The sequence below is a fragment of the Lolium perenne genome, chromosome 3 (genome assembly GCF_019359855.2).
Source record: "Lolium perenne isolate Kyuss_39 chromosome 3, Kyuss_2.0, whole genome shotgun sequence".
NCBI classification, from domain to species: domain Eukaryota; kingdom Viridiplantae; phylum Streptophyta; class Magnoliopsida; order Poales; family Poaceae; genus Lolium; species Lolium perenne.
In genome coordinates this window covers 264,905,053-264,917,951 of record NC_067246.2, presented here as the reverse complement: position 1 = coordinate 264,917,951, position 12,899 = coordinate 264,905,053, and the positions used below count along the sequence as shown (strand labels likewise).

At 44.5% G+C, this 12,899-nt stretch overlaps 1 protein-coding gene and 1 long non-coding RNA gene across 2 annotated transcripts; one reads left to right on the top strand and one right to left on the bottom strand.

Annotated features, from left to right (window-relative positions):
• Positions 1-6,964: 6,964 nt before the first annotated feature.
• Positions 6,965-12,218, bottom strand: LOC127344101 (uncharacterized). The gene is made up of 2 exons (XR_007877745.1): positions 11,963-12,218; positions 6,965-7,263 (listed from the first exon to the last, which is right to left on the bottom strand). It is a non-coding gene; the product is annotated as an uncharacterized lncRNA (long non-coding RNA).
• On the top strand, positions 7,805-11,889 carry LOC127344099 (subtilisin-like protease SBT3.5). The gene is made up of 10 exons (XM_051370318.2): positions 7,805-7,940; positions 8,064-8,155; positions 8,296-8,393; positions 9,062-9,244; positions 9,329-9,948; positions 10,061-10,131; positions 10,249-10,503; positions 10,601-10,718; positions 10,929-11,100; positions 11,192-11,889. The coding sequence occupies exons 1-10, from the start codon at positions 7,827-7,829 to the stop codon at positions 11,734-11,736; spliced, it is 2,268 nt and encodes a 755-aa protein (XP_051226278.1). The 5' UTR covers positions 7,805-7,826; the 3' UTR covers positions 11,737-11,889.
• Positions 12,219-12,899: the final 681 nt, after the last annotated feature.

Below are 12,899 nucleotides of genomic sequence, written 5' to 3'. Positions count from 1 at the left end.
GGCCTGAAGCAGTCCGGCCCACCGCCCGGAACTGCCGGCTGTGGCACCGGCCAGCCCGGCGCCGACCGGCCCCTGGACCGGTGCACACCGGGCACAATCCAGGGGAGTTTTCCCTTTCGCCCGATGCTGGCCTGGCCTGCAGCTCGGTTCGCACCGGACTGGCCCCGGTCTCACGCCCGGTCGGACCGGGCTGTGGACCGGCTGCCCCGGCGTGGACCGGCCCCTGCTCCGGTGGCAACCAGGAGCCAAGTACTGCGCGAAAAGATCCGCCCCGGTCACGGCCCGGCGCCAGGCCCGGTTTGGACCGGGCGGTCCGGGATGTGGCCCGGTTGGACCAGCCCTTGCACTGGGCGACCCGGCCCCAGGCCCGGTTGACCGGGCTCCTCGAAGATTTGGTGAGCTGGACATTTCCCCAACGGTTAGATTTCAGCTTGGGCTATAAATATGCCTTCTTCCACCTTGGGCTGTATAAGTTCTTGTACTCTCTCTCCTCCATTGTTGACTTTGAAGAACTTGCCCTATCTCTTGATTCCCCCATGATTCTTGCTCATTCTTGAGGGATCTAAGAGAGAAGATCTAGATCTACAATCCCTACCAATCTATTTCTCCTCTAAGTGAGGGGAACCCTTTGGATCTAAATCTTTGAGTCATTTGTTGATTTCCTCTTTGTTCTTCCTCTCTAATCTCATCCTAGCATTTGTTGCTTTGGTGGGATTTGAGTGTGAAGGATTTGAACACCTCTAGTGTGCTTGCTTTGCATCATTGCATAGTGTTGAGCTCTCCACCACGATTAGTTCGAGTGAGAGACCGTGAGCTTGTTACTATTGGGGGGAGACCTCCTAGTTGGCTTGGCGGTTGGTGCTCCGATTATCTCTTCAAAGAAGATTGTGAAGAGGCTCGAGCTTCTCCTTCGTGGAGCTTGTGAAGTGGTTTTGGAGCTTGCCATCTCCGGAGTGGAGGAAAAGCTAACCATAAGGAATGGGCCATTATCCTTCGTGGGTTTGGCTCGGAGAATAGGGTGAGCCTTCGTGGCGTTGGGGAATCCTTCGTGGGACCTCCACCCCTCCAAACGTGACATATCTTCTTGCAAAGGAAGGGAACACGGGAATACATCTTCGTCTCCGCGTGCCTCGGTTATTTCTATACCCGAGCTTCCTTTCCTTGTGATAGCCATCCTGCTTGAAGTACATATATCTTGCTATCACTTGTGCTACATATATCTTGTGCCTATCTTGCTTAGCTCTAGTTGTTGTTGTTGCACTTAGGTGAGCCTAGCATATTTAGGGTTTGTGCTTGTAGAATAAACATAGTTTAATTCCACATTCTTACAACCCAAATCCGTAGGAGTTTTTTTAAACGCCTATTCAACCCCCCCCCCCCCCCACACACACACACACACCCTAGGCGACATGTCATCCTTTCAATAGTTGATTGCTTTGCAACTCTATTGAATCTTTACACCAATTCGCATCGATCTGGTGTTTTGCTACTGAAAGTCTTGTGTGGTCTGCTGTTCCATTGGGAATTAGACGGTTACGACTTACCGCTTCGTGGTCAGTGGATACGTGCGCAAGTGTGTGGAGTTGCGAATATCTTGCAGGGTTGAGAGATGTTGCATTGGCGACAGGGATCGATCGAGAGACTCATCAGCGTCATACAAGTTATCATCCACTTCATCATCGTGTATCTCCATTGTGTTCATCGCATGTTCATCATCACCCCCGTCGCTTACTGAGAAGATCGGGCCACCCCTTATCACTCCTGGCGCCTCTCCTGCTCTGCCACGCGCCTGGCCTCCTGGCGCCTCTCCTCCTTGTGGCGGAGCCTGACCTCCTCGCGCCGCCGCCTCGCTTCCTCCTCCCGGTGGGCCTGGTCAAGCAATGCCCATGCCTCGACGTCCTCGAGCGCATGCAGGGCCTCCTCCTCCATCACAGAGGTCGGTATGACCTCCGCGAGATGCGGCCAGTTGGTCTCGTCCTCCGCCTTGGACAGGGCCATCGCGGCGCGCATCTCCGGGTCGTCTTCCTCCTCCGGCTTTCGCAGCAGCGTCGCGGGTTGCGCCAATGCCGCGCTGACGCAGGCGGCTTCTCCGATGTAGAGACCGCCGCGGTATCCCCCAGCCCTCCGCACTAGCGGAGGACGGCGGCTGCTGCTTGCCTCGCCGTCGTTGGCGCCGGGAGCGAAAGCCCTCTTCGGGGCCATGGCGGCGGTTACGCGTGCGTGGGGAACTGTCGAGTGGAGTGGGGAAGTGGGGACAGACCCCTCCCAGTCCACATTTAATATGACATGCGCCCCACACCGACAGCTAGGCCCAGGGAAGCGAACATGCGAGCAGGCGGACGCGACCGAACGCCGCGTGCCATCCGCGGCCACGCAAAGCTGGCTCAGATTTGGGTCTGGTTTGGATCGTTCCGAACACCGCAACCATCCGCATTTACAATGTGTGGCCACAGTTTTATCTATTTAGATCCATCCGGACACGTGGGTGTGGGATGGATCGGCGCGTTGGAAGGGGATATGGATCGCGGGCCACTGCTGGCGCCACCGCAACAGATAGTTTCGGTGTCTAAAACAGGGCCCGCCGTCGGAGACGCCCTCCACTTTAAACACAGTCGAGCCGCCTCGCGGTGATTCATGGCACCCAGGGCTCTCTGCCATACCCCGGTGTCGTTGGCAAGGGTGGGTGCGTGCGCGGACCACCGTCGACCGATCACAGCCTGGCCTACTGGGATCGACAAGGGAACACGTACAAGACACCTGGAAGACGATCATCAATGTTCGGTTTGGTCCGTAACTTCTGGAGTTGGGAGACTGAGATGATGCATGTTCCGCTGCGACAAAGGTGCGTGGCGACGAGAACGAAACCCGGCCCGGAGGCTCATGGCGACGACACACCGGTTCGTCTATTCTCTTCGACGGGACCATCGGTGGTTCCAGCGTGCCGCGTTTATTCCAAGCATCGTCTTCCTCCTCCAGCTATACCAGTCCAGGCCCGCGCAACCACAACACCGTGCGTGAAGTGTGAAGGTCTTGTAGCCCCCAAATTTGCAAGTGATGGTCTCAACGACGCATCTTCCAGTTCCAGCCACACGCACCGCGCGCTGCGTTCTGACCTCAAATTTTTACGTCTCCGCGCGCTGCCAATTAAGGCCCGGACAAATGGACAACACCGAAAGCTCTCCCTTTGTCACTTATCCTGATGAACAAACCTGATATTCATATTCTCGTACCAGCACGTCGACAGATAGCCATGCATTTTATTGCCCGCGGCAGATGACGTCGTTCGCGTGATTAATTGTTCGTCTACACCTGTCGCTTGCAGGAAGCACTGGAGCCACGACCCGTTGAGCTAGCACGTGGTAGCCGTCCTCGATCACATTCCAGGGCTAGAGAGAGGAGACGTGAACAGCCGGAGGCGTCGCCTGAACGTGCTTGCCTCGCCTCGCCTCGCGCGGCGACGCGTCCGGGGGCCCCGATACGTACGCGCGGCCGCGACGGCATGTGCCGTCGCTCTCGTCGCATTATGAGCGGCACCCGGCGGGGTATGTCGGGGCCGGCTTCGTGTTCGTGATGGGCCGAACAGCCGTCATGCCAGGTGTGGCCCGCGGGGCTCGGAAAACGGCGATTCCTATAGGGGGGTGCTGTACGCCGACCTGGTCGGCGCGGACCAGGCGCCGCACACCCCCCAGGCGGGTTGTTGGGACGGCCCAACACATTCCCACTCTTGTTTTTTTGCTTTTTCGTTTTTTCTGTTTAATTTTCTTTTTATGTTTTTAAAAAGCTGATTCTTTTTAGACCCGATTATTTAAAATTATTTAAGTTTTTCAGAAATTTAAATATTATTTAATTTGAACATTTTTTAGATCGGAACAATTTTTAAATTGGAATAAATTTTAAATTGGAACAAATTTTAAAATAGAACAATTTTAAATTGGAACAAATATTTTTTGAAAAAAATATTATTTTTTATATATGAACAATTTTCGAATTTGAACAATTTTTATACTTGAACAATTTTCGCATTTGAACAATTTTTATACTTAAACAATTTTCGCATTTGAACAATATTATACTTTTTCGAATTTGAAATTTTCTCAAAAAAATTTAGTTAGAACATTTTACATTAAAAAATATATGTAAATTTTAAAAATTAAATCTTAAAAACGAAAAAAGAAACAGAAATGAGAAAGAAACAGAAATAAAAAAAAGAACAGAAAAATGACTCAGAAAAAACAGTGGCCAACTGGCCCAACACCCGAACTGGGCCGGCCCGTACCGCGCGGGGGGTGTGCGGCGCGCGGTACGCGCCGACCTGGTCGGTGTATAGGAAATCCCATTCCTATACACCGCACTGGTCGGTGCCGACCGGACGCCGCACACCCTTATTTGGGCCAGGCCCATTACTGCGTTGGTTTTGCTTTATCTGGTTTTCGCTTTTCTGTTCGGTTTTTCTGTCAGGATTTTCTATCCGGTTTTCGTTTTTTGACCGGTTTTTCTTCTTTTATTCTTTCAAAATATATTATATTTTTAGAAAATTTTCAAATTTCGCAAATTGTTCAGATTTAAAAAATCAAATTTTGAAAATTGTTTAGATTCGAAAATTGGTCAAATTTCGAAAATTGTTTGGATTTTGAAAATTGTTCATATTCGAAAATTGTTCAAAAAACTAAGATTAAAAATTCTAAAATTCGAAAAAATAGATTCGAAATTTGTTCAAATTTTAAAAATTGTTCAGATTCGAAAAATGGTCAAATTTCAAAAATTGTTCAGATTCGAAAAATGTTCAATTTTAAAAAATTGTTCAGATTCGAAAATTGTTCAAATTTTGAAATTGTTCAGATTCGAAAATTGTTCACAAAATTAAGATTAAAAAAATTCTGAAATTCGAAAAAATATTAGATTCGAAATTTGCTCAAATTTCAAAAATTGTTCACGTTCAAAAATTGTTCAGTGCGAAACAACGAAACAGAAGTTGACTTAAACGAGCGAACGTTACGAGCGGGGGAAAGGAATCCGCGTTAATGGGCCAAGCCCACATGCGACAGGAGGGTGTGCGGGACGTATTTGGCACCGACCAAGTCGGCATATAGCATCACCCCGGAAAACCCTATTTATCGCTTCATTGCGTGCGGTAATAATAGGGTGAACTCACCTGCGGTCGCCTTTCGGGCCTGACCATCATCCTTTGGTTTTCCCGGTTTTGAGAACTTTCTAGAACGTTCCTGTCGGTTTTTCCTTTTTTTTTTGTTCTTAGGTTTTTTTTACTCCTTTTGGTTTTCTTTCATTTTTCATTTTCCATTTTTCCAGTTTTTTCTATTTGAACATATTAAATTTGAACACTTTTCAAACCCATTTTTTTTTTTAAATTCGAGAATTTTTAAACCTTAGAAGTTTTCGTCCCTTGTTATCTGATGTATGTTCATTGCGCAAGGTATGAGACGATGACCACTTGACCAAGACGACAAGGAGGAATAGAACAGATGGATAAGGGAAATCCGAACATCTTAACAAACTTTGTCGCGTCACCTCAACAAAGCATGCCGGTTCTGTCTAACAAATGGATAGATCTGGATCAGCTATGCTGGAACATATATTACGTTTAGATGATAATACTGATAATACGATGCAGGGATTTCAAATGGTAAATTTAAAGGAGGTGGTAACAACGACATGTTGGTACCTATGGTGGATGAGACGGAGACGCACACATGCAGAAACTGTGCCACCTTTGAATAAATGTAAGCTCTCAATCCTAGCTATTGCTGCCAATGCAGCCTAGGCCTATGGGAAAAAATCAAATTTAATGCCGATCAAATGGAGGAGGCCGGAAGCAAGACATACCAAACTCAATGTTGATGCAGCATACCATGACGATGTCAAGGCAGGTGCTACTGGAGCGGTATTACACAATTGCAATGGTGATTTTATAGCAGCCTCGGTATACTATCTTCCTAAGACTACCCACAATGGGAGTATCATAGGTAGTATCATGCATTCCATGCATGCAAAATGCTGATGTGGCAGTGCAATTAAGGATAAGAGAGAGGATACTAGTATCATAGGTAGATACCGTATCATAGCACATACTACTAGAAAATTTAATGTCAAGTAAATCTTGTACATATATTTGCATTGAGATTCTATAAAACAATTAATATATGAAGACTATGATACTAGCATATGATACCATGCATTGTGGAGATAGTAACATGTAGTAGTATCATACGCATGATACTTCTATATGATACTATGCATTGTGACTAGTCTAATGTGGCATCACCGTTGATGGCGCAAGCATATGCGATGAAGGAGGGGCTTTCTCTGGCAATTCACATGGGATATAACATGGTTGTCGCAGAATCAGATTCTATGGAGGTGATTGAAGCTTGTTCCTGGGCTGAAATTTGGTGGAGCGAGGCGGCGGCAATCTATGCAGACTATGTTGACATAGTAGCTTCAATTGGTATTGTTTCGTTCCACCATACGTTAAGGGAAGCAGACCAAGTAGCTCATGAATTAGCAAAGAATACCTTCTCCAATAAGTCCACTTGTAATTGGGTCGATGAACCAACTAATTTTATTTTAGATAAACTTCTAAACGATGTAACTGTTATATGATTGGTGGAGCAAGTTTCACACGCACTCTTTTCCTTATTAGGGTACCGAAAGGACTAGAAGGTTTTTAATAATATGTGAGTTATGTTACACAAGATTATTACTGTTGGTTTCACCTTCGAAAGCACTTCTTCTGATAATTACAATTTTACAACCACTAAGGCACTAACAAAATATTACAACCATGATCAAAGCTCATATTTAGACCGGCCAAATATGCGTAATCGATATTTACGAACGGAAGTACTTCTATCTCTCATTTTCAAGCCAATGCATTCTTCTCTTTGAGGAAATAAAAGATAAGTAAGTGACGTCTCTAAGATAACACGGGAAGAGCTGGCACTACGTATGGATGGTCGACATAAACTCATAGTCAAGTCAACGTTCTTCTTTTGAAAAAAAGAAAGAAATGCGGAAGAGATGCTGTTCCCAAGTCAATGTTCTATGGAACGCTTAGTACAGCCACGGGCGATGGATCCGTACAATCATATGCAGTGGCGCGCAAGGAAAAAAGAAATGGCATACACATCAGCCGCCGATTGAGAACCACCATACCGTCGATACTCACACATGACTATCAGGAGGGTCCTTGCTTTCATAGTTTCATGTCTGAACGGAACCTGCAGCATATCCCTGAAATTTGGTTACCTGCACAGCACATTATTTGCTTAGCACATGGGTTGGAAAAAAAACTGTGCTTCTGGAGAGGACAAATGAGTGCATCTTACTACCTTCGTTTCAATGAAGTCACACACATATTGCAAAGTAAACTGTGACCGAAAAATTGAGCACAAAATCTTGATTATATTGTACGTAACTAGTATCGTCGGATTCATATTGAAAAACATTTTCTAATGATGCTAATTTTATACCAATAATCTTCATATATTTAGAGTAATTCTTGGTCAAATAAAAAACACAGAAGACGAGGATGCCTTATTCATTGGATTGGAGGGAGCAGCAAACTTTGAACTGCCAATACTAAGCATGGGAGATAAAGTTTCAATGCTGAGAAGTGCAACGCGTTTCAGTTCAGCTAGTTCCAGGGAAACTTCATGGAGGAAAATAGGGGTACATAGCAGAAAGAATGAATTTCATCGAACTGAGCCTATATCTTTGACCTTTTTTTGTGAACATGGACAGTTGATTAGTCATCATACAAGACAGAGACAGAGGCCTATAAATAGCATTGCCTACTAGATCATATTAACATGTGCTACCATCCCAACATGGATTTTCACTCTTCCCATCGGCGTTTTTCAGCTTGCCTCTTATTCTGCTTATGCCTTATGATAAGCATAAGCAGAGCATATGGAACTCAAAAGGTATTGGTGATGCATTACCCCCAAAATCTCATTTCTTTTAGAAAAAGAATTACCCTACATCTTATTCATATCACTGATTCTGTTCCATGCTAAAGTATGTTTTCTGTTCCTGTCCATGCATAGATGTATATCGTCTACCTGGGAGAGAAGAAACATGACGACGCTGCTCTGGTCACAGCTTCACACCATGACATGCTCAGCACCATTCTTGGAAGGTAAACCTAAGAACTAATTTTCTAGCTTTCAGAGTTTGATTCAGATTTTATGAAGAACAATACTTCTAAAAGACGTTTAACAACTCCAGAAGTAAGGGTAAGGCTGCCAATTTTTCTGACCGCTTGATGATTTGTTTCAGCAAGGAAGAGGCATTGGCCTCCATCACTTATAGCTACAAGCATGGCTTCTCAGGCTTCGCGGCAATGCTAACAGATGACCAGGCACAAGATCTTGCAGGTGGGATGAGTTTACCACTTTACCTAAACAAATTACTTCTCGTCTAGTTCTCTGCTAGTCCTAATGCAGTTGAACAAAGAAAAAACAATCAAAGCTTATTTGGTGATTGAAATTTGCTTCTTTATGGAAAGTACATCTGTTAAGTAGTTTATCTTTGCAATCATGAATGTGAGATCCGCGGGGGTAATTTTATGTTTCTTCATCCCATTTTTTTTTAAAAAAAAACTAACTCTGGCTCAATCTCAAGCCTTTTTTCTGCATGTAATGCAATTATATTTAGTTGTCGCTAATTTTACTACGAAGCTGCACACTGCAGTAACCTTATGATCCTGCTTGTGCTTGATTATTATTCTGGTACCAGTCAGTATTTATAAGATGACAGAGATAACTATTTCTATGTCACTACTGAGAACTGTACGACCAGAAATTAGTATCCATGTAAGTGTAAAAGGGATTAGAATATTTCTATCTGATGACTATTAGTGGTTGATTGAGAAAATCTATTTTTGTGTCAGGCTATGATCCTTTCTTTTGTTACCTGATGTTGTATACACCACACAGATATCTAACTGGGGAGACTTCTGACTTTAGTTTTTAGGAGGGGAGGGGTTACCTTTTTAAGATGAAGAAGCGATAGAGTTCCTAACATATACATTTCACATGTGCAGACCTACCTGAAGTTATCAGCGTTACTCCCAATCAGAATCACGAGTTGATGACCACAAGAAGCTGGGACTTCCTTGGCATGAACCTGGACCAGCAGCCACCTAACCTGGACCAGCAGCCACCTAATAAACTTCTGCAGAGGAGCAAATATGGAGAAGACGTAATTATTGGGATATTTGACACTGGTGAGTCTTCACCGTTAACAAGTTAATGATGAAAATCTTCACCAAAAATTTCTTGCCATAACACTGCAAATGCACTTGATGCAGGGATCTGGCCTGAATCAAGAAGCTTCAGCGACCACGGATACGGACCAATACCGTCAAGATGGAAGGGAGTGTGTCAGCTGGGACAGGCCTGGGAGGGCACCAACTGCAGCAGGAAGATCATAGGTGCACGGTACTATCCGGCTGGACTGGATAAAGCTGACCAAGAGGCGAATTACATGTCTCCACGGGACATAAATGGGCATGGAACGCACACCGCATCCACAGCAGCCGGTGCAGTGGTGGAGGGAGTCAGCCTCCATGGCCTTGGAGTAGGGGTGGCACGTGGAGGTGCGCCCCGAGCGCGCATTGCTGTGTACAAGGTCGCGTGGCAGACCACAAAAAGGGTGGAGCTTTCTAGCATCGCAGTGCTAGCAGCTCTGGATGATGCAATTCATGATGGAGTAGATGTATTATGCTTACCAATCGTCCTCAATGATGATTCCTTTGGTGCACTCCATGCAGTTCAGAAGGGTATTACCGTTGTTTATGGCGCGGGAAATAGCGGGCCTCGACCACAAGTCATTTCTAACACAGCTCCTTGGGTCATTACAGTCGCAGCGACCAAGATTGACCGGTCTTTTCCAACAGCAATTACAATGGGGAACAATCAAACCTTAGTGGTATATACTACAGAAACATGATATTTGCTAGACACTTAGAACACCTTTGCTCCACTATCATCCTCAAACACTTACCACTGAAAGTTACGATTAACTCTTTTCATATTTGCAGGGTCAGTCACTGTATTACCTGCTAAAAAATGAGTCCTCGAGTGAGTTCAAACCACTTGTACACGGTGGAAGGTGTGTCAGATGCTATTTATTTATTGATTAACTGCATTTATAGATAATGCTAGTTTATGGATAGGCGTTAAATTTCTGAATCCAATTGACAAATTATTGTGGTCTGTCTGTTTACAGTTGCTCAGGGGAAGCGCTAAATGGCACGATAATCAACGGCAAAGTTGTCCTATGCATTTTAGAAAATTTTGGCCCAACACAAGACATTCTCCCAGAAATCATAACAAATGTTAAAAGTGGTGGGGCATTTGGTGCTATTTTTGCTCTATATACCATAGATGTTCTTTCGAGCACCGATGATTGTTTGGGCATGGCGTGTGTAATTGTTGACATTGATATTGGGTTTCAAACTGCAACATACATCGGAAGCCAGAGGTGAGGAACACATTTTTGTGACCTGACACACTTAGCGGATGCTGTTTTCTCTATGATTATTTAAAGACTCAGATAAACTGTGATTCGACTTGAACAGATTGCCCATTGTGAAGATTGAGCCAGCAAGAAATATTACAGGGAAACAAGTTCCTGCTCCAAAAGTGGCATTCTTCTCTTCAAGAGGGCCATCCGTCAAATACCCTACAGTTCTTAAGGTACACAAGTTAAAACTAGTGCATCATGTTGGCTTCCTCTGCAATCGATATTATATGATTATTATAAAAACAATACTGGGACAAACATGAGGTTAGGTAATCTTAAGATTTCTATCGGAAATAGGGATTATAAAGGCTTTTTTGTATGATAAGTTAGCACTACTTTCAAACAGTGAAATTATCTTAATCCTGTTACAACTACTTCAACAGCCTGACATAGCCGCACCTGGAGTCAACATCTTGGCAGCCATAGGAGATGGATATGGATTCGACTCAGGGAATTCAATGTCAACCCCACATGTAGCAGGCATCGTAGCATTGCTAAAGGCTGTCCATCCTCATTGGTCTCATGCTGCCCTAAAATCAGCAATTGTTACCACCGGTAAATTACATGATATCCATATGCGACATTGCCCTGATCATCCTTGCACACCTTTACTAACAAAAAATCACTCTTCTTTGCATGGGTAAAGCATCGACCAAGGATGAATATGGCAATCCAATGTTAGCAGAAGCACTACCCCGGAAGGTTGCCGACCCATTTGACTATGGAGGGGGTAGCATAAATCCGAATGCAGCTGTCGATCCTGGTCTTGTTTACGACATCGATCCAAGAGATTACAACAAGTTCTTCGCCTGCAACATGCAGAAATACAAGATTTGCAACATTACAACAACATTGCCAGGCTATCACCTAAACCTGCCTTCTATTGCCATTCCTGAACTAAGGCGGCCGATTAAGGTGCAGCGAGCAGTCACAAACGTGGGAAATGTGGATGCAGTTTACCAATCCGATATACAGTCTCCAATAGGAGTCAAGATCAAAGTTGACCCACCAACCCTAGTCTTCAATGCCACACAGAAAGTGCACTCCTTCAAGGTTAGCATAACACCTCTGTGGAAGGTGCAAGGGGACTACACTTTTGGCAGCCTAACTTGGCACAACGAGCACCACTCAGTAAGGATCCCAATAGCAGTCCGGATCACAATCCAGGATTTCTACGCCGACGTTGCATAGTTACTAAGAAATGTCATATGAAAAATAAAGATTGGTGACTCCTACCGTTGTTCTGGCGGGTGCTCACAATACCATTTGTAATTGTACTTGCAAATTACTTTGTTTTGCAATAAAACAGTACTAGTTGCTATTTGATTTGTGTGGTTATATGTTCGGTTCTTGATTTTACCCCCACAAATCGCTCAACGGAAATCGCTGTAGAGGGAGGAGGATGGCTGGGGCGAACCTGGCAGCAAGGGCGGCGGAGAGATTCACCGGATTGCCTTGGAGAGTAGCCACCGTCCCTGAGGTAGCCATGGGAATGCGGGTCCGCGTGCGTTGCCCTGCGCCGCCGCCGGGAATCGACGTGACTGGCAGTCCGAGTATCGCCGTGCGGCTGACGGCCACAGTCCGCAGCCTTTTCCCGGTCCTGTTCATGGGCCTCATTACTGATAGATGGCCGGCCTTGCTATCATCTGTCTGGATGACACAGCTTCAGCTTTGTTGCACTCAAGCGGCAATTCCTATTCTCCGCTTATAGCGGGACGGATCTGGCGCTCCGCACAGGGGCAGTTCTTTCTGGGCCGGCCCATTTAGCGGGGACAGTGCGTTTTCTCCCGGTTTTTGTTCTCTTTAGGCGGTTTTCTCTGGATTTTCTTCTGGTTTACTTCCGATTTTGGCTGGATTTTTTTTATTTTTGTCAAAAAAAAATTAAAATCGAATTTGAATTCTACAACTTTTTTAAGTTTTTAAATCGGAACTTTTTTTTGATATTTTTTCGAATTTTGAACATTTTTGAATTTTGAACATTTTTTGAATTTGAATATTTTTTGTTTAGAACAATTTTTAGATATGAACATTTTTTAAATTATAATATTTTTTCAGTTTCAAATTTTTAATGTTCGAATATTTTTTGGATTTGAACAGTTTTAAAATTTGAACATTTTTCATGTCAGAATATTTTGAAATTCGAACATTTTTTAGATTCAAAAAAAATTCAAAATTGATCATTGAAGCAACTAGCAATTTTTCAGATTTGATCATTTATTCAAAATTTGAATATTTTCATAATAAAAAACAACAAAAAAAACAGACATGGTTAGCGAAGCAGAGCACATCATGTGACCTTGACGTAAATGGGCCCAGCCCAAGTTACCTTCCCTTGAGCGATTTTGATCCATGGC